Raw genomic sequence first — 26,300 nt, 5'->3', positions numbered from 1 at the left:
AACTCAGTTCACAAAAATAAAATGTATAATCTGCATAAAGAGGGATAGATAGATAGATAGATAGATAGATAGATAGATAGATAGATAGATAGGTGTGTGTGTGTAAAATAAATCTAGTGAAAGAGCTTCACAAAGAGCAAAGAATGAAGCAAATGAATGCATTACTACATTGCCACCTTGTGGCCATCCATTTTATTAATGTGCAATTTCTGCAGTTTTTATAGATGATTTTTACTGGTTTTTACGTTGTATTGTGCATCTTATTTTTCATAAGCATTAACACAGTTTCCCTGTATTAAAACATGAATAGCCTCTTCAAAAAACAATCAATACATCATTACAACAGAAAATAGATTGAACATATTAATAAATTAGTCTGATTTAAAGATGACTAAAAATACTTAAACAATAAATGCAGATTTAATGCACTGATTATCTGACACTGTGAACTTCAGCCCTTAGTGCTTGTCAAATATGATTACAAAATTTACAAATGTATAGTGGTATTATATCTGAAATCATTTTACGGAATTCTTAACATTGGTTATAAGCAAAACATCTGGATTCTCAAGAAACTATCCTAATAATGCAAATGTGGCACTTGAATGAATCACTAAGAGTATATCTAGTACTCTATATTTACTATGTACAGCACAACACCACTATTTTGACATTTTCTTAGATGGATTTCACTATTCAGTGTAAGTTCACAGATTTCAGATTATAATTTATGAGTACACAACATCCTAACTTGTGGGGTGGCAGCTGGAGATCATCAGAAAAGTGACCACAGCAGTCTGCTTGATGACTGAATCATCAGGGTTTCAGATATAAAATTACTTCCTCACTACAACATCATGACTCCATGTTATATACCATCATTAGGTTTTCTTTTATATGAACATGATTCCATCCCTAAAATTATAATACAGAAACCAGTTTCTCAGATTTATACAAAACACCAAACAGGGCTCAACACTGAAAATAAATAAATTTTTTAGTCTTTCCTTACAACACTGAAAGCTCTCTGCAATGGAGTAGCAACTGCAAATGTTGTTAAATATTAACAATTACTGCACATGTGAACAATGTTTGCACTGTGTAATGTTTGTATTCAGCTGCCATGTCATTATTGCCACGGTCTTATTGGTACAAGGAGTTGTTTCACAGTTGATCAAGGCAAAGGGATACTACAAACATCTATAGTGCATAAAAGTAGAAGCTCACAAGTGCTTTAACGTGAACTTGAACTCTTGTTTTTTGTGGGGTTATCTTTGAAAACTTTAAACATATAAGGCATCATTGTGACAGCCGTTTTTGGCATTTCAGCAGATACTCTCCCATACATTCATACAGACTTAGACTTATAATCTTATGTGCAATAAAATTAAACAAACAGAGGACCGGAAGTTATGATGTTAACAGAAAAGCTGCTTGAGCTCCTCATTCTGAAAGTTCCATCACAGGTCAAAGTCTTTCAGAGTTTCCCATCAGCCCTCTCTGACAACTCCAGGAACGAGGCTTCAGCATCTCCAGGAAGTTAGACTGGAACAAAAACACCACTTTTTGTGTACTTCTGCTTGACAATTAATTAGAAAGTATAACTGAAAAGGAAAATACTTAAACTCAAAACAATGCTGTTACCTCCTTCAGAGGGCAGTAGCGCTGGGCATACCACTCCTGGGAGTACAGACAGATTATGACTCCCTGACCCAGGAACAGGGACGTCCACATAATTATGTTCCAAATGGGGCCTTTCCTTTGGTCATGCAATATAAAGTTGAACATCACTGTGGGAAGATGAAGAAATAAAATGTTAGTGGAAACACAACGGCAAACACAAACAGCCTTTTTCTGAGTTTCATGAGCCAGACGAGGTGGGTTTAGCTAAATTCTAGGACTTCATGTTTTCTCTGCATTGTTAAAATGCACTGAGGTGTGTGATTGCTTTTTTTCTTACTTCCAAAGCACATGAAGAGGCAGAACAGCACAGGATAGAAGAAACCAAAGCAAACTGCAAGAATGTACTCATGGACCACCGCAGACACTGTAAACACAAAAAACATGGCTGCTGCCCGGAAACGCTTCTGAGACATCTGGAATGACAAGAGCAGGGAAAACAGACACATCAATGTATTGTTAGTTAATAAATATATATACACACTGTTAAATATAACAGTTTTTATTGTTAGATAATCCACTCACCCACAGGAAGTCCCGGTACACATAGTAATACAACCAGTCATGGACCACTACATTCCAAGTGCGGTAGTAATTGGCAAAAGAGGTTGAATTCCACCAGTCCTATTGAGTTCAATCAAAATCAAGTCAACTTATAATTACTGTTTGGAGCTAGCCAATACTTAAGAGAGAGTAAGAGCAGTACCTTATAAAACATCCTGTCTGCAAAGCGAAGCATCTCAGCAAAAGCATTGAGCCAACAGTGGAGAAAAGCAAAGAACCCCAGGAAGAGAACCAACACTCCTGCAAAAGAAAAGAGAAAAAGACACAAATTTGGCACAAAACACACCAAGAATGTAACTCCCATCTTCGAGCTTGAAAAAATACCCGTATGGTTAGGGAGTTTATTAAAGTGTCCACTGATGGGTAACTAATCTTACCTGGTAATATGGAGTTGAAGACACAGAGGACCATAGCCCGCAGATCAAACAGTTGCAGACTGATGCTGTGAAACTGTGGGATGCACAGCCGCACAAACACGTAATATGCATAAAACAGAGAGCCAAGTACCTGTGGAGTGGGAAGGATAGGGTTGGAAATATAAAAAAAATAAACTGATACCTTTAACTTCCAATCTTAGATAATATCAGTATACAAATAAAAGAAAAGAAGAAAATACCTGAAGGAACTTTGTGGCTACATAGCTCCATCTGATCACTGGGTTCCTGAATTATATGGGGAAAAACTAAAGAAAGTTAACTGTGTTCACTTCTGGGAGGAATAACTGACAAGATTTCTTTGTTTAGGACTTTGTTTAAGACAAATAACACTTACCTGGGGTACTTGTCTCTGTAAATCAGTGTGGGCGCAAACAGGAAGTAGAGATAATGAGAAACTTGAGGTACCACTGGGCCAGGACCTATTGAGAGGGGAAACTGCTTATCAACACAAGGATAGAAAAGTTATTTGCATTGGCAAATAATAATCTTACACATGAAATGTCATACTAAAGCTGGAAGGTTACTTACTGGCCTTGTCTTTAGCCCAAGTCAGAACCTTTGGCACATTCTCCCTGACAAAGGAGTGGGCTTTCATCATTAAACGTACCTGTAAGAAAAATAAGTGGCTGTTATATTTATAATACTAAATTTACCAAAGATTGAATGTGGCCATTGTAATAAAGATCGAAATCAGTCACCCAGTTCATCTACCTGTTCCAGGATGATGATAAAGCAGGATGCAGGTGGCAAACTATTGGTCACCACTACATATGTGGGCAGGAATCCCAAACCCAGAGCTTGGTAGAAGAGGAATACAGAGCCAAGCAGCAAACTGTACAACCTGGTGTGACCATAAGAGCCTGACTGGCTCTGTGACCACAGGTAGAATAGGGTGTAGGGAACGAGCAGCACAGACAGGAACATACAGATCCATGTGCACACCACCAGAGGCAATTGTCCAAATGCATAAACCAGCAGATCAAAGTCCAGCACCAGTCTGAGCCAAAAGACATTAAGCAAATATGTGAAATATGAAACATCAGTTCCGTAGTTATTATATGTTTATTCATAAACAAGAGTAAAAGAAAACAGACAAGATGCTATTTTTTCAAGTTATATGACTCATAGCAGTTTCATTTTACATTACCTGCCTTCATCAATGAAATCTACCACAAGTGTGCTGAGAATAAAGATAATGAGCAGGGCAATGAACATGTGGTAGATAGTCCTGATGTGGTTCACTTCAAACAGCTCACTGGAGAAAAAAAAACAGAACATATGAACAGGGTGCCTGCTGCACAGCTGCAATGAAGTTATTACATAAACCTCAATCAGTGGTAAAATCAAATTACTATATGAAATTCAAATCGTAGCATGCCTTGGTGTTTTGCAAGAAATATTTAAATGCCATTTGCATTCAAGTATCAACTTACTCCAGAAGGGATCTGCGACTTACAAACTGCTTTCCTTGGCCATGGGGAGGTCGAAAGTACCTGGACAATAACACAATGAGGAAAATTACGAGCAAATCTGATTTTCTTCAGACCAAGAGCTCAGTTATAACTAAAAGACAACCGTAGAAAAGATACCCACATCTGCTGTAACTCCACATATACCTTTACATAATTAGGTTGGATACAGATGTTGAATTTTGTACCTAAGTTTGCTCCTCTCTTTCTCAGACAGTGGAGGTGAGAAGACGGCAGATACAGGTGCTGCTTCAAGGCTGGCTGATTCTTCAATTAGACTGTCCATGAAGTCATTGACTTGGCTGTCAAACTGACGCAGCAAGTCACTCTTTAGGTACTGGGTAAAAGAAGAGGGCATAGATATAGTTACTGTACACACTCAAACAAACATGGAATACTCTTTGGCATTAACTGTGGTCTTTCTGAATATACTGCTGTCTGCAAAGCTTCCGTCAGCCAACAACAGCTACCAATGCTTTAATACCTTAAACAGCAACTGTGACAACCAGAAGATTGCAGGCATGGTTTGGAGAGCTCAGTCTGGGATGGACCCATTTAACCTCCAGCAAGTCTGAATGTATCTTTTATAAATGACTAAAATAAACAGCAAAAATCACTGTTCTGATATTACTAAAGGAGTCATGAGCAACTTTTTAAAAGTTACTTGTCACAGGCAGAAACCATGATAAAACTTGTTTTGAAAATATGGATTCTTTTCCAAATCAACTGTCTTCTTGTTCCTCACATAACTTGATGAAGCTCATAAAATTGTAATTTTCTACAGATATCTTGAGGAGAGATCAGATCTATAGCAGTAATCATACAACTGGTGAACAGATCTCTCACACCACTGATAAGGAGTGAGATATTCTGAAACCATTGTGGCGGAGAGAGCTGGATTTATATTTGAATCCAACATAAAAAAAGAGAAATCCATAATAATTGAAGCAAATATTAAGACTGATAATGATGCAAAGAAAGTAAAGGCTAAAAGGAAATGTACATTATCACTCTATTTTCTGTAAATTTTAAAAGCGACTGATTATCACGCTTATATGTAAATATCTTAGTCCACGTTAACAACGTACTAACCTCTGCTTTCCTTTTAAGTTGTAGCTTTTTGCTGATCACATGTTCTACTTCAATTTTGCCTGAAATTAAAATAAACACATATGATGATGGAAAAAAAACAAAACACAATAAAGAAGTCAACAAGCTGTTCTGTGAATGATTCTTTCAGTATATACTGCAGACACAACTAAAGGAAGAACATAATCAATCAATACACCTTGTCGCAACAGAACTTCAGCGTAAGATTATATTAGTTCACAGATATCTAATAATTAAAAACTGAATAAGTCAAACAGCATAAGGTGAAAAAATTCAGTCTTAATATCCAAGTTGGAAAAAACCCTACAGGAAATGCACCATAAGGGTTGCCAGATAAACTTGACTTATTGTTGCCACTGGTTATTAATATTGACAGAAAGGTCTCAAATTTGATTTTATTTGATTTCAGTCGTTACTGAGGTCAGCTGTAATATTTCACCCATTTAGCAGGACAATGCCAATACTGTAAGGTTAATGTTTGCACTCTAAACACAATGAGAAAGACATACATTGTAAAGGAAGTTTGACAGTCTCAACTATATTAATGGCACTACGGGTATAAAAAATCATCACATGATATAGTTTTTGTATGGAATCAATCCAAAGAAATTTAATGATACTTAAAAATGTAATTAGAGGTAAAGGTGCCCTCTCACTTTCTACTAAGTGAGTGAGATTTTCTTACCGTTGCTGGTGATGTGATTGTCGCCATTACTTTGCGGAGGTGTCCCTGGACTAGAGCCCCCATCCAAAGAGCTATCCAGGTCAAAAAAGCTCGGCATCTTTGGGGTGTCTCGGCTGCGGGACCTGAGGACACAGTCTTCCCCACTTTCCATCCTGCAGAAGCAGGAATGTTGTAAATAATCAGTGGCAGCTCTAAAAAAAAAACTTGTATCGTGAGGATAGATAAATCACAACTCACAAGCAAGTATAATAAAAGGAATGCTAGGAGGTTTTAAATGACAGACAAAGCAAACCCAGTTGACAATCAAATCACTCTCACATGAACGGACTCTCAGCAGACAGACGGCTAACTGATGGTTAGCTTCCGTCTTCTCCCATTACAAGCAGCGATTCATGAGCTAACTAGGTAGCTTGTTGGGCTCAATCACCACCGGACTTATCATGACTTCACTCTGGCATTAATGCTTCTGTCCGGCGATACTCTCGTCTCTTAGCACTGACTGACAAATTAGCCAACTTGTTGACGTCCATCGTTAGATGCGAAACAGGTTGACAGAAGCGTTGAATGAAGACGATGGGAAACAGAAACGCTGTCCACTTCCTGAATACTTACTCGCTTCGGTCACCGGGGCCCTCCTTTGCAAAGAATTTCCTCAACGTTCCTGAGCGCAGAAACAGATCCGCGAGTCCTTTAATAGGGACACCGTGAGCAACAGCTCACCTTCCCCATGATAGAAACACTGAGGAGGTGATGAGGAGCGGGGCTTCCGTCGCTCATTGGCTGAAACACTCGCCTCCTCGTGACGTCATTGGCGCCCAAATTAGTCAGACCCATGGTGAAAAAAGTGCCGAGTTATATCATGGTTTGGCATCACATAATAATCAAAACACAGTCAAAACATAAAAGTTTTTATTTTGAGAATATTAAACTCACACATCTATTAATTACTCTAAACACTAATTTTAAGCCTCTGTATTTTACATACTCACCAATGAGTACCTGTACAGTTCAGTCAGAGGGAGATGGGCTGTTCTTGTTATCTTACCTGCCTGATTTATTGTACAGGAGAGTTTTTTTTTTGAGTGGTGAGGAAGTTGAACCAGCATAAGATGCTATAGATGAGAGCGAATCCAGTGAGTGCTCTCTGAATGAGGGTTACAGTGTCTTTGCTGAGGTTAAAAGTTCTCAATTTTCTGAGCAGAAGGAGAGATTGTTGTGCTCTTTTGTAAACACAGTATGCAGTGAAAAGGACAGGCATGAGTAGATCTCTGTCATAAAACAATTAAAAGTCTATACTTCTTCCACCAACTGGCCATGGATGCTGAGCAGTACTTTGAACTGTTCTTTCTGAAACCACACATCCCAGCTCCTTGGTCTTTGAGATATTAAACTCCTTTCCATCTTACTTTAAAAGAAATCCTCCTCTCTTGCTGCTCTTCATCCCATCCAGTCTCCTCTAAGAAGTTAGCTCCAATGAGGGTTGATATCACTGTTTTATATATATTCTGTAATCCCATTCTATACAACATTTTTGAGTTTTTATTGCACAAGCCAACTTTTGCTGGTAAAGACATTATAAGTTTGGTATATTCCCCAAATGAGTTGCAGCTTGGATTCAGTCATTCAGCAGTGTGTAAGTTAAACATGTTTTTGAAAGGGACATTTTAGCAAAACCAGATGTATCATAAATTATAAATTGAACTAACCTTGTGCGTTGGGCTCATAAACTGAGTGTGGCGAAATGATTCATTGCAAAGTGAAACAACTATCGTAATGAACACAGCAGTTGAGGATACAAATAGTCACAGTTTTGCTTGTGACCTGCGATGTTCACAAAAGTTTCTCTCAAACTGATCATGTCCATATTTAGGAGTTAAGTCACTGGACCCTGGAAATTCTCTCAAAATCGTTTTTAATGAAAGCATGAAAATGTTATAATTTGTTATGGAGTAAAAAAAAAACTGTGTTCCTGGCTGCCACTAGCAAGCTGGACTGATGGGAAGGAATCACCCCAAATCTGCAAATGTAAAGTTCTGTTATCTAATGTTTAGCAAAATCAAATTTAGGGACATGGTACTGTACTATTAAATGTTTCATACATTAAAATCCTGCAATTTTACAGGTTATTTAATAAATATACAACAAATATAAAACAGCATAGAATAAACTAAAGGACATATTCGACTTTAAAGACATGCAGACATCAAACAGTAAAGTCCTGCGTCCTACATAAAGGAACAATTTACAGAATTTCAATACACACTGGAAACACACGTACAAACACGCACACATGCACACTCTTTTTATCACAAGAAGCAGAGTGATCCCAAAACCACTGTGATCTCAGAGGAGAAGTAGGTTGTACTGCTCATCTCTACACCCAGATCTCTGACAGGAAGTAACTCCATATCACCTCGATGTAACTCTGTGCTACCGCGAACCTTCACAGACATGTGCACCTGAGGAAACATGAAGAGAATCTTAAATCTCATATTAATGAATCAAATATTATTGTCTAATAGCGTATTTAACTGCAAATTTTATTGATAATTTTTGCAACTGTTGGAAATTACCAAGGTACACTACTTTCTACTGTGTGATTTATTAATATTGACAATCTGACTCATTCACAATGTTATTTGTAAACTGCTACTACAATATTATGAGTTGCTTTTTTAATGACAAACCAGGTTTTTTTTTTGTTTTTTTTTGCTAATTATAATCATTTTATCATCAGCACACCCCTGTGTCATTCTGATTGAAAAAAAAGAAAAACAAAAAACCTGGTGAACAGACAGAAATCGCCTTTATGACATAAACAAAATTTCAAATCTCTCATTCTCACCTCATGGTCTTTCCTGGACACTGCAACAAGGTTCGACTCAATTTGTGTTCCAGAGTCTCCCAGTAAGTGAATAATCTGAGTAGCTAAATCTGCTTTTGACTGGTTTGCTGTGCAGCTGACAGTTATGTGCTGGAAAGATGTGTGGCTGGCTAACCGCAGAAACCTCAGCTGGACAACATCCACACCAGCATACTTAATCTATCGAAAACAGCAAAAAATAAGACGTAGAAGTAAGAGGCACAATACATAAATATTCAATTAATCCACAAAATCTTTAAAGGTTTACCTTTTGTCCACCATGTTGCTGTGTAAACCACTGCACAGACTTCACTGAATTTGTCATTTGTGGCTCCCACTTTATTGTAATCTAAAAAAATGGAAGTTTTTAAAGTCATTCCTCATAAATATAATCATCATGTAATTAGCTAGAGGAAAGGCTAAAACCTTTATGCATACTGGTTTGTATACTTAAAACATTTTAATTCACTTCATCTGATCCTTGTGTTGAGATATTGCCATGATGGGAAGTAGAAATCCTGCTAATACCAAACTTTGTTAGCAGTTGTACCTGTGATAATAGAGGATCTATGCAGGTGGCTCCTCCTGCTGTGAAGTTACAGAACACCTTCACAGCATCACAAGGACAGCCTTGGTTGGGATCCATGTAAAAGTAACCTGAAATTTTACAGCCTTAGACACTCAGAATAATTTTGTACAGAATCTTATTGACAACTGATAAAATAAATATCTGATGGAGGTCAGTCATATACTCACCATCACTCAAATGTGGACGAACAAGCATCAGTTCATAGCAGGTGGTACCGGGATCATCTTTAGTTCCCAAGGGCCAGCTGAAGAACTCCTCAGCTTCATCACCCTGAGACCATCTCTTGGATGCCGGTCTGCCCTGCAGAGGAGCTCATTATTTAATCAATAACCTTATCACTCACAAGAGTTCTTGAAACATGAAGCATGAACTCAAAGCAGAATGGGAACATTTGTGTAACTAGAGTTTGTATGAGAAGAAAGTGTGTACCAACCTTTAGCTGTTCTTCCTTTTGTTTCATGATGCTGGGAGATTGGACTGGATTCGGTCCAGTTTTCAAACTATACGTTGTACTGGGTGTTGTTTTGGACCTTTGCTCAATTCTTAAACTTTGTCCTGGCTCAGATTTTAATCCTCGTCCTTGTAGGAGCCTTAGTTTGCCAGGTAGTCCTGGTAGTCCCTGTCACAGAAATGATGCACACACAAACCTTTAGGCAGTTAAAAAAATGCTGCATGTTGCAAGTAAATTCACTGATCAGGCACATCATTTATGCAAATTTCTTTATTTGTGTTTTGTCAGAAATACATCTCTTACTGGAGGTCCCCGCTTGCCCTTAATTCCCTTTGGCCCTGTCCTGCCATGGACACCTTTCATTCCCTTTAAGGGCCCAAACAAAATTAAGCAGTCAATGATAAAAAATACATCTTAAGAATCACATTTAGAAACAGTAAGAAAAGAACTGACTATTAGATCTGAATGATTGTAAGTAGAGTACATCATATGGCCAGTAAAGTTGTCCATGTCATCTCAATGGACATTAAACTGTTGCTTTAGGGTTTTTTCAATAAGATTAATAATATTAAAAAGAATCTTTGACAGTCAACCATGTCTATTCAGTTTCATTTACTTTATTTATGTTGCAGCCATTGGCAAAATTTAGAGAAAGTAAACAAGAAAGTATTTTGAAAGATATAAAGATAAATAAATAATTTCACCTTTTTTCCATGGTTGCCCTGTAACAAACACAGTATCATTGGTTATTATTGAAGTTAAAAAAAATCCAGATAACATGCAATCCCAAAATGTTCCCCAATGTTTTAAAAATCTGACCAACACAATGCATTTATTTGATTAAAAACAAAGGTTTTACTTTAATTTTATAAAGAGTGCAACATGTAAACAACATACAGCTACTCCAAGAGAGCCTCTTTGCCCTGGTGGACCATGAGGACCCCTGTCCCCCTACATAAAAAAAAATATATTAGTTATCAACTTGCTACGAGTTATAAAAACAATGAAAAAGCTAAATATAACATACTTCTTTTCCTTTATGTCCTTTTTGACCTTTTAATCCCTGCAAACCAGGATTCCCCTAGAATTAAAGTTAAAAATGATTCAGATCAACATAACACATAATCCTGCTATACTTGAGATATTTTAAGTTTCATTAAATTAACCTTTAGCCCTGGAGGACCAATTATTCCAATCATCCCAGTGTCACCTGGAAGACCCTGTACAGAAATAAAACAATGCTTGTAACTATTATCACATAGCTAATAGAATAACTGCTATTTTATATCACTTAGATAATACACTTCACTCTTATTTAATTTCAGTGTATAAACTTTCAATAGCACTACAAAGAATGAATCAGCATGAAAAAGCATAAACACAGTCCATTTTTTACCTTCTTGCCAATGTTTCCAGATTCACCTTTCTCTCCTCTTAGTCCAGGAAAACCCTGTACAACACAGTGCCAACAGTGATGAGGATGGCTTTATGAATAGGAATAGCATGCTTTTTTATTTTTTTTTTATTGATAATCATATTCTGCTGTAATTTAAATAAGTGTACCTTTGGCCCCATAGGCCCAGGAGGTCCATGTGTTCCATTTAGACCTGTTATACCCTGAGTGAATCAGTACGACATAAAGAAAGCACATTTTCACATTTCATAAAACATTCACCATCACATATAGGTGATGCACTTGTATATAATTGCAAAAATCACTTGAAATTTGAATAAAAGGCTTGATGTTGTACCTTAACACCTCCTGCTCCAGTGTTTCCTCTTATTCCAGAAGGCCCAGATTTACCCTACAATAATGAAGTAATTTTACAATCAATATTACAACAGTCAAACACTTTCTTTATGTTCACAGTGACTGGTTGCTTGTAATCAGTGTTTGTATTGATCTTACCATCTTGCCTGGTCTGCCTGGTGTTCCATGAGCTCCTCTGAAACCAATATCCCCCTTTGGAATGAGCAGTGGAGGAGTTCACAAGATTAAAAAAACTTCTGCAAGAATGCTAAATTCAAGTACGGTAAACGTATGTGTAAAACCTTCTTACCGGATCCCCTTCATTACCCTCAACTCCCAGCAAACCATCCAAACCACTCTGGCCCTGACAATAACATGGATAAACAAAATTCCTCACTTAATATCATCAGTCAAAGCCAGTTTCTTTAATATTTGCAGCAGTGATTATATATGCATGGCATTTAAGGATCAAAAGGATACTTGCTGGTTTTCCAGTTGGTCCGGGAAGTCCTGGCTTTCCTGGCTGTCCTTTGACTCCCTACAAAGCAGATTTTATTGGGCCATTCAGCACATACTTGACTGTTATCCCCTTAAAATCAATGAATTTTCAGCCACAACAGGATATTATTGATAAAATACTTTTGTCGACCAACTATTTTAACTACTTTTACTGGACCCTTGCTGTAAAATGTAACATTGGTTTAAATAGAAAATATCTAGTAGATATAACTTAATTTTAATGTAGTTGTCAGTAATACAGGAGGGCAAAATGCTGAAAAATACAGAAAAAATTAACCTAAGTTGAATCAATGTAATTAAGATAAGTACATGAGGAATGATGACGGTGGGGGAGCAAGGTTTCCCACAATGCAGTTCACTTCTATTAAAAACAAATGAGAGGTTATTCACTTTATGAAATCTTGCAATTTTAAAATCAAGACACCTCAAGTTCCTGCTCTTATAATTTATGTGAAATTTATCAAATTCAATTTTTTTCCATTATCTGATGAACTCACAACAAATTCAATTTGATCAAGTTGATAAAATTAAATTAATAAAAGTTCTACAAACTAAAACCATTGTAGTTAAATGTACCCAATCACTCAAGTTAAGAAAAACAAAATTTTTTTGAGGTAACGAGTTTGCACTTTTTTTAAGTAAACAAGTTAGATTTTACTGTGTAACAGGACCGTTTTTTCCTGCAGTATCATCTGTAGAGTACAGTATGGCTTCAAAGATAAATTGCACTTGCAACTGATTGTCGCCTGAAGTTATATACATCATTCTAATAACTGAGCTTCCCAATGGTGTAAAACATGTGAAGGTACTTGAAAGATAGATTGAATACACATTAATTTGTCCCACCCACCCACAGGACGTCTCATGGCTTAAACTATTACAGGTTTAACTTATGGGATTGACTATCTTATGTAGATTTGATTAACCCAGCTGAGGCTTTATAACAGGAACAACTGATATGAATAGTTTTCAGGCTCATCTTTCTCAATGACATTTATTTTAAGGTGAAGACACAACTCTGTCCTTGCAAGATTATTGTGTTTACGTCAGAGATAGTGACAAGTATGTTCCCATATTTTAATACAGATAAAGCTTAAGTGTCAAAATGACCAGACTACATGGCTTTTGGTTGCCTATTTGGCCAAACGTGTTGTAATTACTTGAATTTCTGCATTGAAAAACCTGAAAAACCTCCTTGAAATGTAATCAATCATTTTTTGATAAGTTGATCAAGTTGTGCACTGTGCAGTCTCTAGAGACTTCCAAAAGTCACTCCTATGTTTTCCTGGAGGTGTGCTTCAGGAAAATGTAAACTTTCCCCCCAACCTGAGGTCCCAAATATTCTGGAAAAGGTTTTCATTTAGAATTGTGCTTTTTCTTTGTTAAATATTTCATCCATCTTTAACTCACTTGTCTCCCAAACTGCTGGAGAAAATATCTACATAATAATGCCACATTCTCTGTGTTTGACTATAGAGACAGTTTATATGAGGTGAAGCTCTGCCTGGTTTCATCCAGACATGCTGCTACAAACTCTGACCAACTTTAATCTTTTTTTCTTCTTCATGAGATCAGTAGGCTCTTTATGAGGGCTCCTCATTCTTCATGAAGACCAGATTTTACAGTTAGTTATCCCTGTATCTTCCCACAAAAGCCCTGTAGGCTGTCATGTGCCTCCTGGTGAGGAAAGCCATCTGTAAAGATACTGTACAATAAAGTACTGATTGATGGAGAACCACATGATGGTTGTCTCTCATTTCCACAAATTATATTCATAGCTTCTTTTTTTTTCTTTTTGCATTTTTATTTTCAGTGTAAACAAACAGTGCAAACACATAAATGTCAGGTAGCAGCAGAGACACAAGAGGTTTTGTGGGTATATACTAATTTAATATTTTAAATCTATCATCTATAAGACTAAAATCAAAAGACCTAAAACACATGTGTTCTTTGCAATGATCAGAACTTCATTTGGACCAATGGGGAAAAACTGAACTTGTCTGTTGGATGAGCCTGAAACAAAACATTGTGATGCTTTGAACTTAGACTGTTTTTCCTCAGATTGTCATTAGAATAGGCAAACTTTAATTAAAGAACTAAGGTTGTTTTGTAATATTTGGCTTGTGGAAACACAATTTTTTATCAGATTGAAATGAAACTCACATTTTTTCCAGCGGTTCCTTTTGTCCCCCTCCTTCCACGCTGGCCTTTTTTCCCCTTTATAAAGTGTGCAAGAATATGACATCAATTTCAAGCTCCAAATGCACATCAGCATGAGAAAATCAAATTAGCATGGAAGTCACTGCACAAGACATTTAAGAGTCCAATCAAAGTATCTGTTTTAGATTAACAGAAGTTCAGCTTTCTTACCTTCGGCCCCTGAATGCCTTTAATTAATCCTGGGGGACCTGGAGGACCAGCAGGTCCAAGAGGACCTTTAGCACCTGGAGACCCAATGGACCCCATCTTTCCCACTTTTCCCTACAAATACATTCATATACTTATGTACGGCTGGTCACTATTATACAACCTCTGAATAGAAGAGATGTTTTTACATTTCAATTACGCAATTTATTTAAAGATATCTATTACAAATTATAAGTTAAAAAATACTGTTTTACCACTTTGCCTTGTCTCCCAGGTTCCCCCTTGGCACCCTTTTGACTTTTTAGGCCCTTGTTAATACACACAGATGCAGATGTGGTTACATCTTTAGACAAACCATTAAATATGCCAGACCAAATGAATAATGTCCACATGTTAAAACATAACAAAAACTCACTATTTCTCCGTTAATGCCTGGTAGACCAGTAACGCCTTTCTCACCATCACTGCCCTGAATTATAGGAACAGACAAAGTCAGTCAAACACCAGCATTAATATACAGTAGACAGAAAATAGAGACATACTTCAATGAAACCTTTATAACGTATGAGAATGAATAGTACAAAACCTTTGGTCCAGGGATTCCTGCTTTGCCCTCATCACCTTTCTTGCCTGGCAAACCCTGAAAAGACAGATAATTTTGTTAAAATTGCTAATTAGACAATCTGCCCTTTCACCTGAATGAAACATTACAGGTGACCTTGGGAAACACATTTTATCAGTCAGTGCAAAAACACAATATTTTATATTGCTATGGAACATTCAAGATGAGTACAGTGATTATAAATCATATTAAGCATACAGAAAATGATGGTCCAATTTGTCCTGGGGGACCTATATGACCTGGAGGGCCCTGGAATGAGAAGAAATACAATGCTTCTTTACAGCTGTAGCAAATAAGCATTTCACATTGCACACAAAGAAGGGAGATAAAAGACATGACATGTTGCCTAATATGAAACTGTAGCTCATACAAAGTATTTTTGAAAACACCAATAATCACAGAATCCACTCACAGTGTGTCCTGGTAGCCCTTTCTGGCCTTTAGCTCCTGATACCCCAGTGCTGCCAACAGGTCCAAACTGTCCTGGTTTTCCTGATGAACCCCTGGTGCCTGGTGCACCCTGCAAAAGCCTCATCATCATCAAGTCATCCATTTTCTTAACCCTTTAAGACTGATTTTACAGAGTGATTGCTGCATAATTTATGATGATGGTTCACATATTACTTCTTCTTGTTATTATTCAAATATCAACCAAATGAACAGATTTTTATTTCTATAGCACTTCTTGTACAAAATGCAAACATAAAAACATAAAAACAAAACAAACAAAAGTAAATAAAAACAATAAAAACATTTTAAAAGCAACAAATCCCATCACATCCCTTCTCCTAAAGACTAAAAGGAATTTATTTGAAACAATCTTCAGAAGCTCAGAAGTAGGTTGTAAGTATAAAATAAAATAAAATAAAATAAAATAAAATAAAATAAAATAAAATAAAATAAAATAAATTAAAATACTTGGTGAAAAGGTGAAATAGTACTAGCAAGTAAATTAAATAAATAATAATATATTAAACTAAATATAGTACAATAATAATAATTGTTTTTACTAAAATGTAAACACATAATAAAGTTTGTGGATTAAAAATAATTCACAATAACAAAAATAAACTACATTGTGTTCAGGTAAAAGCCAAAATATTAGCACTCAGTCACCCACTTTTGGCCCTGGATCTCCCTGTCCTCCCCTTTCTCCTGGAGGTCCCCCGTATCCCTGGAAAAGACAGTAGATGCTAAAATCAGAGTAAAAGGAATGCCATATAATTCACACTGAAAATATTCAGGAGTCTGTGATAATATTTCAGACAAGGCTACTCCGACTTTTGGAGCATGTGTCAATAATATCACAGATATTACAAATAATGCCAACCTGTTTCCCTGGTGACCCCTTTGGTCCCTGCTGCCCTCGGTTGCCTTTTTCATCTTCAACTCCATTTGCTCCTTTCTGTCCAGGAAATCCAGTTTTCCCCTTATTACCCTGAATTGTAGACAAAAAAAAAGTTTTCAAGTTTTAACACTGACATATTTTTCATTTTTATAACATGTCGTAGTGATCTGAAGTGATTTGCAATACCAATGTGAAACTAGTTATTTACTCACAGATATGCCTTTTTGGCCAAAAGGCCCCTTTAGTCCTTCCAGACCAACTGGACCCTAAACACAAATGAGTTGCACTCACTTACAGTCAAAATATCTAAACACTGACAGATTCAATGGGGCTGTGTTGTTTGGCAGATATCGCAGCAGCTTTGAAATCAGTAAAATAGAAAATAATAAAAAAAAAAGAGAGAGAGAAGGGACAGAGAAATCAAATCTGTGGCCAACACAGTCTAATCAATCTACCTCCTCACCATCGAGACCGACATCTCCCGTTTGCCCTCTAGAGCCTCTAGATCCCTGAAAGCACAATATGTAGGGTTATATGCAGCTGAAAGAATAATTCAGATTCAGATTGTTCTTTTTAAATCACTTCACATTCCTACACCCCTTTTCCACACAGCCTTTTGCTTTCCAAAAAAAGGGAGATAAAAGAAGTGCAGCCGCAGAGTAGCTCAGTAGATGATCTTGACCTTATCGCCTTTAACACCAGCTGATCCAGTTGGTCCTTGAGTTCCATCTTTACCCTGTGTGGGGAAAGTAAAGTAGAAATATCTGTTTTCTAAAAGATCTAATCAGTCTCAGTGTGCTTGTTTTTGGAACTTCTATCTAAAGTTAAATTTCAGCAAGTCCACAGTGGTGTAAACAAATGAGATTTTTTTTTTTTCCAAATTTTCAATGATGACTACACAACTGAATTATACATAATGCAATATCAGAGTTTCCCAGAAATCTAAATTCAGTAGATGTACAGCATGGAGGACTACTTTAACACCAGGCTCATGTTAATTTAGTGATAAACTGAATGAAAGAATGTTTGTGTTTGGATTTTAAACCAAAGTTTGTCAGCAGTTGTCACAAGAGGACTGTGGTTATCTAATTAGTAATGCTCGAAAATAATTTAAAATGTTTGACCTTTTTCATGGCTTGACTGGCAGAGAGAAAGTGTAGCTAAGAACAGCTAAGCCATTGTATGAACTCTTTGCACAACACAGGGACATCCATCCATCCATCCATCCATCCATCCATCCATCCATCCATCCATCCATCCATCCATCCATCCATCCATCCATCCATCCATCCATCCATAAGGACAGTCAGGTGTTGATTGTTAGTCCCTAACATGGAATCCTGTATGAAATAACATGAACCCCAAAACATTTAGTTACTATTTCAAAGGAGTTTCTACTTGACAACAACATAACATGAAACTTACAGGGTATCCTGTAACTCCAGCAGGGCCTGCAGGACCTTCTGGCCCTTTGTCACCTGGAGCACCACGTGGCCCAGCCTCACCCCACGGTCCAATGTTGCCCTGAATACCCTGTTAGGAAATAAGGATTTATAGAAACAAAGCATGACAGATAAAAAAGAAAGTTATGAAAGCAAGTTTCAGGGTTATGAAAGACCTTCTACAAAGCCTTAGGGCCCTTTGTTAACAACGGCTCGCAAACATCAAAGTTGTCGGTAAGGACAAGGAAAACCATGCAGAAAACGTAACACATGCTTTCATTACTGAGTCTTTTCATTACAAAACTTAATTTCTTTAGAGTTATGAGAGACTGATAAATCTGTTATCACAACAGGCATTGTTTTTAAAGATGAGATTAATCAGTATGTCACCTTTCATGAGAGAACAGGATAATTATAGTATAATCTTGTTAATTATAATTAAGAGGTTACTTCATTGTCATGACTGTCAGAGTGGACTCATAACTAACCCCTTAAGTCAAGGCATAAATAAATAAGATCATATGAAGTCCTGATTGCTTATTTGAGCACCAGAAAAATCTTTAATTTGGCAAAAATGAGGAATAACTAATGAATACTTTTAAAATAACTATTTGCTTAAACACATAGTTTTTCTAAAATACAACACAATGGTAGATTTAACTGTTTAAAACACCAGGCCATCCCTATTACACCCCAGTTAGATCCTGTGTCACAGCCTCTGTCGCACTCTGATACATATCAGTACCAGTATATATCATTACTATTTCATTCATGTTCATATGCTTCTATTAGCTCTTCTGCAATCCTTGTTATTCATAGTTATATTTAATTTTATAGCATTCTGATCTATCTAGTTGGCACTTTGTTGTTTGTATAGCTTTGCTGTGAATATGTATATGTTGTTAACATGTTTAAGTGTTGCTTGTGTTATGCTGTTAAAAGCCTAGCGCTATTAAACTATTTCTTATTGTTCTCCAACAACAATAGTAAAATTATTTTAAATGCTCTTACAGTTTTAGCCAAAATTGACTGCTACAATTGTCAACATGCCATATAGGATTGTTGTTACAGCACCCCTGAAATCTAACATGGACCTTCCATGCTGAGAGCCTTCAGCCTTCATATTTGATGAGCTTATGAGCTTGATGAGCTTAAATTGACCATGATTTAACTTTTTGCAACAATAATAGATGAAGAGTTTTCAAATTTGGCCTCTCATTGACCTATTCAGTAGAAACTACATGCTACTAGTAGGTTTGGTGAGAGAGAGAAAAGACTGAAATCATCTTACAGGAGGTCCTGTGTATCCTTTTGGTCCTGGCGGGCCCATCTCACCCTGAAGCATGATAGGTCATAAGAGTCAAACAGTTGTTATTTACTCATTAAACAACAACAACAACAACAAAAAAAAAAGAAGGGAAACTTACTGTAGGACCTAGCTTTCCTCTTGGCCCTTCCTCCCCTCTTTTACCCTTGACAACAAATTCAATATAATTTAAATTTTACATTTTAAGTCGTTCAAAATGATTACTGTGCAAAAACTAAAAACTCCCACCTTTAATCCTTTACTCCCTGTAAGTCCCCTGGGACCCTGTTTACCTGCAGTCCCCTAAACGAAACCAACACTTTTCAGCATCATTATGGCTTTAAACAAAGTGCTGAATCATCACCATTGGTTGTGTTTTGCATCAGATTGTCAAAGCTGAGATGATAACTGTAGAATCTGTAGAGGCCACAAAATGATAGTTATGGCTTACTCTGTTTCCTGGCTTTCCTAGAGTTCCCTTCAATCCTCTGAGGCCAGGTTCTCCCTGGAAATTGATACAAGAGTATAGTAAAACAAATGAACATTGTAATCTAATTCATTGTGATGAAAACAAAACATTTTAAATATCAAATTTCAATAAACAAATATTAAACTTCATAAAACAAGTGTATTTAACACTCACACTTTTCCCAACAGACCCTTGAAGGCCAGGAGACCCTGTTTTCCCAGATAATCCCTGTGGAAAATACCAGACCATCAAACCTCCATTTGTGTTGAGATATTTATTTATTTATTTATTTTCTGACTTGAGTCCTCAGACAAGTCCCCCTTCTCATTGTCTATAAGAGTTTTGAAAGTGAACTCACAGGAGTCAGAATTTGACTGGCAAAACAAGCCCTGAGGAAGGTTTTCCTTCAGATTTAAGGGAAAAAAGAACCACCAGATTATCTCATGATAATCTTTCCTTTATTCCGTAGTAAACTGAAAAGAGATTATGTTTAGCTATCTAGGGATGTGTGGGCTATATGTGCACAAATGGCATGAAACATGCATACTTCAGAGACGTTTAAAGTGTGTCATACCAACTTGAGCTGCCGTTATTAGTTGTCTTCTGCCATTTCTGCTGCAATACATGTTTTTGTATGAAGGATCTAAGGCTCAAGATTGCCTCCAGCACAATAGCACTGATTCCATAAGATTTCCAATAAAGTGGCAAAGAATGCAGATGTGATAGTTCAATATTTAGTGTGGCGCAGTAAACTCACTTTTGGTCCTAGTGGTCCTGTATCTCCAACTGTTCCATTTGTACCCACTGGTCCCTGAAAGAGGGGTAGATATTTGTTTAGTCCAAAACATTCTTTTCTGAGAAATCTGTTTCTGTATTTATATAATTATAGAATTTCAGATTATTTTGAGGTGACATGATGGAAGAAGTGGAGAGTCATAAATTTATTATTAGAATTTTGGTTTTACCTGAGCTCCAAGAGCACCATCTTGTCCCCTGTTTCCAAAATGGCCTTGAAATCCCTGCAACAGCACACATACACAAAATAAAAACAATGATAAAGAAAATATTGAAATAAAATAAAATAAAATAAAATGTTTTTTCTTTCAATAGTGCATGTTCCTGGCTTACTGTACATATCCATAACACTTAAACCTACATAGAATGCAGTCCTCAGGATATTGGACCCTGCTGGCTTCATTCAGGAATTTTTGAAGTTAAAGAAAAAAACATGACTTAATAATAAATAGAGATCACCTTAAAGCCTTTAGGTCCTTTCAGCCCTGGAGCTCCAGCCACTCCCTATACATAATGCAAAACAGATACCCTCGTTAATACTGTGGTCAAATGACTACTGAAAGGTTAGAAACAAAAATCTGGTTTGCCTCTCTATCGCCATGGTGACTTAATTGCTCATCCTCTATTTAGTACTCCAAGCTACATTTTGCATTTGTTTTTGTAATCAAATGCTGTTATTTTTTTAATATGACAAAATGTTTGTTATATCTTTTGAAGTTACTGCATATTCAATAGAAATTTGGTCAAGTTCTCTAAATCATAGCTGCTGTTAAAAAGCAAAAAAGATTGAGAAGCCCATGATTCCTTAAAATGAGCATTGCAATCACATATGAAAACAGAATGAGAAATGTAGCCACATAGGAACCTTAATACCAGGTTCTCCTTCAGGTCCTGTCTCTCCAGATTTCCCCATCTCTCCCTGCAGAAGGAAAATATGGCTGCATTAATGTACAATGATCAGTATCTATGTGAAATTATTCACTTGGTCATACTCACAAAAGGACCAGTCACTCCAGAAAATCCTGTTCGACCCTCTCTACCCTGGACAGACAGGCACAATGGTCACACATCATGAAGATATATTGTTCATCCTATGCTTCTCACCAGACATATTTACAAGCAGTAAATGCCTCTGGGTTTAAATTTAATGTGAAGGCTGCATACTCAGGTTGCACAAGGTGAGCTACAGAGGGGACCAATTTTTAGCTAACATCACTGTTATTATTAAGACCTTCTGCACAAACTCGGAATAACTAAGTATATTTCTGCATTATACCTTGTTGCCTCGGAGTCCAGGATAACCCTGAATGCCAGCTGGTCCTTGATCCCCCTACATAAACACATGCACACAAAAGAGACATGAACACACATGTAAAGATACACTAAATCACATATCCAGCTCAGTGTAGCAACAACTTATTTAGATTCACCTTTGGTCCATCTTGTCCCTGGTTCCCTTGTTCCCCCATGATACCATCAGACCCCTTAAACAATAAAAGACAAAACTTTACAATTACAGTCACCGCAGCATCATTAAAGAGTATTTTCATTTTCATTAAGTTCACTCACAGTGGGTCCAGGTAGTCCTGGTGGCCCTAATGGTCCCCCAAATCCATGTAGTCCTGTTGGGCCTTGACGCCCCTTAAATCCTTGTTTTCCTGGAGGCCCTGGAGGTCCCTTTAAAAGCAAAACAAATCCATGTGTTGATTTGCTGATCTGGTTAATGAACTGATCAACATTTGACTGAGAAGATAGGCTGAATTAAACCTACCGGGTCTCCTTGGAAGCCTGAATCGCCCTTCTCACCCCGTCTGGCTTTAGCACCCTGTTGGAGCCACATAGACACATGAACAAGCAGACAACTGTGAGTTTACCCCAGTAAGTTGGAACCAGGGCTACCACAGCACAAGAGCAATGAATGCATGGTTTAATGAGATTTTAAAGATGATAAAGAATAAAAATGCTGGAATGATGATAGCACCAGTCAAAAATAAAATGGCTTTAAGTAATCTTACGGGATCACCTGAGGGTCCAGGCTTTCCTGGATTTCCACTGGCCCCCTAATAAAAAAAAAACAAAAACAAAAAACTAAAAAACCAAGAAGAATAAGAAAGAAATGTGCACTGGCTAATTCATTATAGCACATGCAAAGACCACTAAGCACAATTCTGGTAATTATTATCAACAAAAGTTTGGATTTTATTTTCTTACATCAAGCCCAGGAGGTCCAGGTCCTCCTATTTCGCCTTCATCCCCTGGATCACCCTGGTAAGACATTGCAAAACACAAATGCAAGTGAACAACAACAACAAAAACAACAGAATGTGATTCACTGTTTCATTTTGTTTCTTTTTTTTTTTTATATAAACTATACTCACAGAATCCCCTTTGGGGCCTGTAGGGCCACTTGGTCCAGGTTTTCCCTGTGAGGTAGCATGGAGAGGTAGTTTTTATTTAATTAACATTAAACATAAAGAAAATGTCAAAACTAGCCTGAAAAATTAAGCACATTAATTAATTCTGCTTTTCCTGTCATCATCAGCTTTTATTATTGTGTCATTGAGCTACAGAAGGACATTTCTTTGGTATACCTGAGCACCCTGGACACCCGGGAACCCAACCATTCCATCTGGACCAGGATCTCCCTGACACAATAAACAGTGTTTACATGGTGGACATCCTTTCATGTAAAGTTTCACATTATTGAGTCTCAGTTAGAAAGAGTAGACATGTACAGGAAGGATTGTGTTACCTGTGGTCCATCTGATCCTCTGACCCCCATTTCCCCTTGATGACCCTGATGGCATAAGCAGTTCTACTATGAAGACAATTTCTTAAATATACTCAGCTCACTTGCTTTTAATATTTGTTTACTTACTGGTGGTCCTTTGACTCCTAAATATCCTTTTACTCCTCTGGTGCCCATTATGCCCTAAGGAGAAAACATATTGATAAATTATTTAGTTACATTTATGACTATTCAGTCCAAAAACAGTAATAAGCATGATGCTTCTGTTGTAATACATGATGTTAAAACTCTTACACGGGGGCCTGGTGGACCACTGAAACCTGGAGCTCCAATCTCTCCCTGAAAATAGTGGCTATTGTCAACGTTTATTATATTTACTTGACTCATGTTTATTATTTACAGTGGCAGTGAAATGAGTAGTAGCACAATGAGTTGTGTAACACTAACCTGAGGTCCAGGTGGTCCTGGAAAACCACGAGGACCCCTGGCTCCTGGAATCCCCTGATAAAGAATCAAACAGGATTTTCAGTCATTTACAGGAGTGTTATCATGGTAATGAAAGAGAAGCATCAGTTGAAATAAATCATTATTTATCTATTTGAAAAGAAAATTGGAAAAGTAATTAGTACGTACAATGTATCCAGGGATCCCAACAAAGCCTCTCACACCTTTATTACCCTGAGTCCACCAAACACAGAGATCAGAATCACAGAAAAATAGCCCTGCTTGAAAATGAGTGTAGTGGAGATTTATTCTGACCTTGTCTCCTTTTTGCCCTCTTTGTCCCTGCGGTCCAGCGTCTCCTTGATATCCCTAAAGAAAGAATAAAAAAGTATTGCTTGACTGTTCTCTGGCTACTTTACCACAACACTTGAATGTGTAAATTGAAGTTGGCTGCACAAAATACAAAACTTAACACAACACTGAGTCAGAGAGATGGAAACTCACTTTAAAAAACTACTAAAGCCTTCATGGTTTTAAAGTCCACATCACAAGAAGTCTAGTGTACTCTTACCCACTCACCCAGCTCCCCTTTGCTGCCTCTCTCTCCTCTGTAGCCTTGGGAACCCTAAAACAGCAATGAGTCAGTATTGGAAGATCTTCATTTCAAGAACTTCTACAGCTCTGATGAACCACTCTTCTATGTTTTAAAGAAAAGTCAATTATTAATGAATAGAAAAGAGGAAGAATTATGCAAAGATACACTTCTGATACTATTTATTAATATTTCTGTGCAAAACTACATGTTTGTGCTACTTGTCATTACTTAATTCTCTGCATTAAACCACTTTCAGCTTTTTGGTTTGTTGTACATCTGTAAAAACTCATCCTTTCTCCCATTTCCAGTTTTCTTATACATTTTACTCTTAACACCCTGATTATCTTCTGATTCCACCAGTCCTTTGATACATCCACAACGCTGAGTCAGGAAAGCAGCTCCACAGGATGCGAGAAGAACCACCATGATTTTGTATGCAGCACTGCATTTTTAAGTATATATAAATCCTATTTAAACCATTAGATTTCCAAATTTTACTGTCGGAATCGCCCGCTGTGCTTTGTTTCTTGACTGGTTAGGACTCTGTACAAAGTTAGTCTACTTCGTGTCTTGTGTTTCATATCGATTCCTGATCGGTATGAACTTCAGCGAGTTGCACAAGAGTGGTGATGTTCGCTCATTAAAGTTCTCCAAAGACATCGAAAGTGGCATGTCGGTGTATAAGAACATTATCGCCCATAAAAAAAAGGAGCGCCAGCAACTTCCCATAATTATGTTATTCACTCTGAAAAAGACAGCAACACCCGGGCCTTGTGTGAAAAACGACGTTACAGACGAGGGTGGGGACGCAGCGCCAGCAGAGAAGCTGCAGTATATTTTACGGGGTGATAAGTATTAAGAAATTCACGTTGTTAAATATATGCAGGTTTTTGAGAGTGTATAGATTGTGTGAGAATGTTGAAAATGTTCATTACAGTTTGGGAAAGCTCTATAAACATACCGAGGAGGGATAATTAGGCCTTAACACGCATTTGAATTGTTAAAAATTAATAAGGTCGTCATTTTGCGGATTTCATTTAACGAGAAATAAACGAGGGACCACTGTACACTGTAAATATTCAACACTGGCTTATTTCTGCATTATAATAGTCAAAAATGATTTCTTCGATATGTCTGTCAGCAACTTTACCTGTTCTCCTAGTATGCCTGGAGGGCCTGAAGAACCTTTCTGTCCTGGAGTCCCATCTTCTCCAGGTTGTCCTGGAAGGCCTGGCATCCCTTTTGGTCCAGGACTCCCCTGAAGGACAACATAACACGAAGTTTTTTCCAGTATCTACAGCTTTAGGCTGAAACCAAAGCAAAGCTATCACCTTTTTCAGAACTTAGCACTGAACAACTAGTAAAACTTTAGTAACTGTCCTGAATATTTAGAATTTTTATATTAATTATTTACCACCATGATACACCATAATAACTTACTTAACACTTTGACAATGTGCTCCAAACGCCTTGGGAACCTCCTTGCAACAAATTTGTGACTTTGTCTTTTCTTTAGCATGAAGTAACTGAAACTGTATTTCTTTGCTCTACGCAGTTCACATATTCACATTACACATGGAAGATGTTTGAACATCTTAAAAATGTCTGAAACTTCTTAGTACCACGAACGAAGCCTTTAGGCTAAAAGTCAAAGATTCAGAACAGTCTCTGACAAGCAGATACCTACGGCTTTTCCCTGAAGTCCTTTTGCTCCATACTTTCCAGTAAATCCAGGTGGCCCCTATAAGTGGTGTTGGAGACAATTTATGTTTTAAATCATTATAATAAGTAAATGATTAATTGGATAGTTAAATCATTTTCAAAGTTGTCTTTATAAAGCTTTTTTTTTTTTTTGTTTACTCACAATTGGTCCATCTTCTCCAGGAGGTCCAATAGGCCCTGGAGGCCCCTTACGTTTCTAAGGAAAAAATAAAAAAAAAATAAAAACAGGAATATTGTATGCACAGGGTTGTCTTTCTTCTTTAGAAGCCTTCAGTATCTGTATCTTTATTGAACAGTGCAAGTCAAATTTGGGTATTAGCATGT

General features: G+C 37.1%; 4 protein-coding genes across 6 annotated transcripts; all 4 read right to left on the bottom strand.

Annotated features, from left to right (window-relative positions):
* Window positions 1–165: 165 nt before the first annotated feature.
* Window positions 166–6,782, bottom strand: soat1 (sterol O-acyltransferase 1). 2 transcript variants are annotated; one of them, XM_042005253.1, is made up of 16 exons: window positions 6,558–6,782; window positions 5,946–6,097; window positions 5,243–5,301; window positions 4,339–4,487; window positions 4,115–4,174; window positions 3,829–3,936; window positions 3,393–3,678; window positions 3,210–3,288; window positions 3,016–3,100; window positions 2,861–2,906; window positions 2,622–2,751; window positions 2,387–2,484; window positions 2,206–2,304; window positions 1,961–2,096; window positions 1,645–1,790; window positions 166–1,545 (listed from the first exon to the last, which is right to left on the bottom strand). In XM_042005253.1, exons 2-16 carry the CDS (start codon window positions 6,094–6,096, stop codon window positions 1,468–1,470), a joined length of 1,710 nt encoding a protein of 569 aa, XP_041861187.1. In that variant the 5' UTR covers window position 6,097; window positions 6,558–6,782; the 3' UTR covers window positions 166–1,467. The 2 variants fall into 2 exon arrangements, with proteins under 2 accessions (XP_041861187.1, XP_041861186.1); XM_042005252.1 differs by lacking the exon at window positions 6,558–6,782 and adding an exon at window positions 6,264–6,482.
* A 1,137-nt stretch (window positions 6,783–7,919) lies between these two features.
* Window positions 7,920–11,926, bottom strand: LOC121653324 (collagen alpha-2(XI) chain-like). The gene is made up of 15 exons (XM_042006709.1): window positions 11,758–11,926; window positions 11,600–11,653; window positions 11,412–11,465; window positions 11,245–11,298; window positions 11,015–11,068; window positions 10,876–10,929; window positions 10,746–10,799; window positions 10,553–10,570; window positions 10,152–10,214; window positions 9,831–10,016; window positions 9,565–9,697; window positions 9,359–9,465; window positions 9,077–9,157; window positions 8,791–8,988; window positions 7,920–8,404 (listed from the first exon to the last, which is right to left on the bottom strand). The coding sequence occupies exons 1-15, from the start codon at window positions 11,758–11,760 to the stop codon at window positions 8,252–8,254; spliced, it is 1,266 nt and encodes a 421-aa protein (XP_041862643.1). The 5' UTR covers window positions 11,761–11,926; the 3' UTR covers window positions 7,920–8,251.
* On the bottom strand, window positions 11,761–20,869 carry si:dkey-21p1.3 (collagen alpha-1(XI) chain). Its single transcript, XM_042006274.1, has 24 exons — window positions 20,828–20,869; window positions 20,637–20,690; window positions 20,429–20,482; window positions 19,846–19,899; window positions 19,654–19,707; window positions 19,452–19,505; window positions 19,324–19,368; window positions 19,188–19,232; window positions 17,880–17,987; window positions 17,137–17,190; window positions 16,910–16,963; window positions 16,667–16,720; window positions 16,437–16,544; window positions 16,227–16,280; window positions 15,519–15,626; window positions 15,305–15,355; window positions 15,071–15,124; window positions 14,900–14,953; window positions 14,739–14,792; window positions 14,488–14,598; window positions 14,281–14,334; window positions 12,079–12,136; window positions 11,909–11,962; window positions 11,761–11,811 (listed from the first exon to the last, which is right to left on the bottom strand). Exons 1-23 carry the CDS (start codon window positions 20,867–20,869, stop codon window positions 11,928–11,930), a joined length of 1,413 nt encoding a protein of 470 aa, XP_041862208.1. The 3' UTR covers window positions 11,761–11,811; window positions 11,909–11,927.
* LOC121653552 (collagen alpha-1(I) chain-like) lies at window positions 20,400–25,487 on the bottom strand. Of its 2 annotated transcripts, XM_042007103.1 has the most exons (14): window positions 25,405–25,487; window positions 24,239–24,284; window positions 23,975–24,028; window positions 23,849–23,893; window positions 23,663–23,716; window positions 23,510–23,554; window positions 23,345–23,398; window positions 23,219–23,263; window positions 23,058–23,111; window positions 22,845–22,889; window positions 22,678–22,731; window positions 22,490–22,526; window positions 22,238–22,291; window positions 22,109–22,143 (listed from the first exon to the last, which is right to left on the bottom strand). In XM_042007103.1, the coding sequence occupies exons 7-13, from the start codon at window positions 23,390–23,392 to the stop codon at window positions 22,284–22,286; spliced, it is 291 nt and encodes a 96-aa protein (XP_041863037.1). In that variant the 5' UTR covers window positions 23,393–23,398; window positions 23,510–23,554; window positions 23,663–23,716; window positions 23,849–23,893; window positions 23,975–24,028; window positions 24,239–24,284; window positions 25,405–25,487; the 3' UTR covers window positions 22,109–22,143; window positions 22,238–22,283. The 2 variants fall into 2 exon arrangements, with proteins under 2 accessions (XP_041863036.1, XP_041863037.1); XM_042007102.1 differs by lacking the exons at window positions 23,058–23,111; window positions 23,219–23,263; window positions 23,345–23,398; ... (4 more) ...; window positions 24,239–24,284; window positions 25,405–25,487 and adding exons at window positions 20,400–20,482; window positions 20,637–20,690; window positions 20,926–20,970; ... (2 more) ...; window positions 21,743–21,796; window positions 21,897–21,950 and having other exon boundaries at window positions 22,036–22,143; window positions 22,845–22,876.
* Window positions 25,488–26,300: the final 813 nt, after the last annotated feature.

This window comes from Melanotaenia boesemani, chromosome 14, assembly GCF_017639745.1.
Source record: "Melanotaenia boesemani isolate fMelBoe1 chromosome 14, fMelBoe1.pri, whole genome shotgun sequence".
Lineage (NCBI taxonomy): Eukaryota > Metazoa > Chordata > Actinopteri > Atheriniformes > Melanotaeniidae > Melanotaenia > Melanotaenia boesemani.
This window is presented reverse-complemented; position numbering and strand designations above follow the sequence as displayed.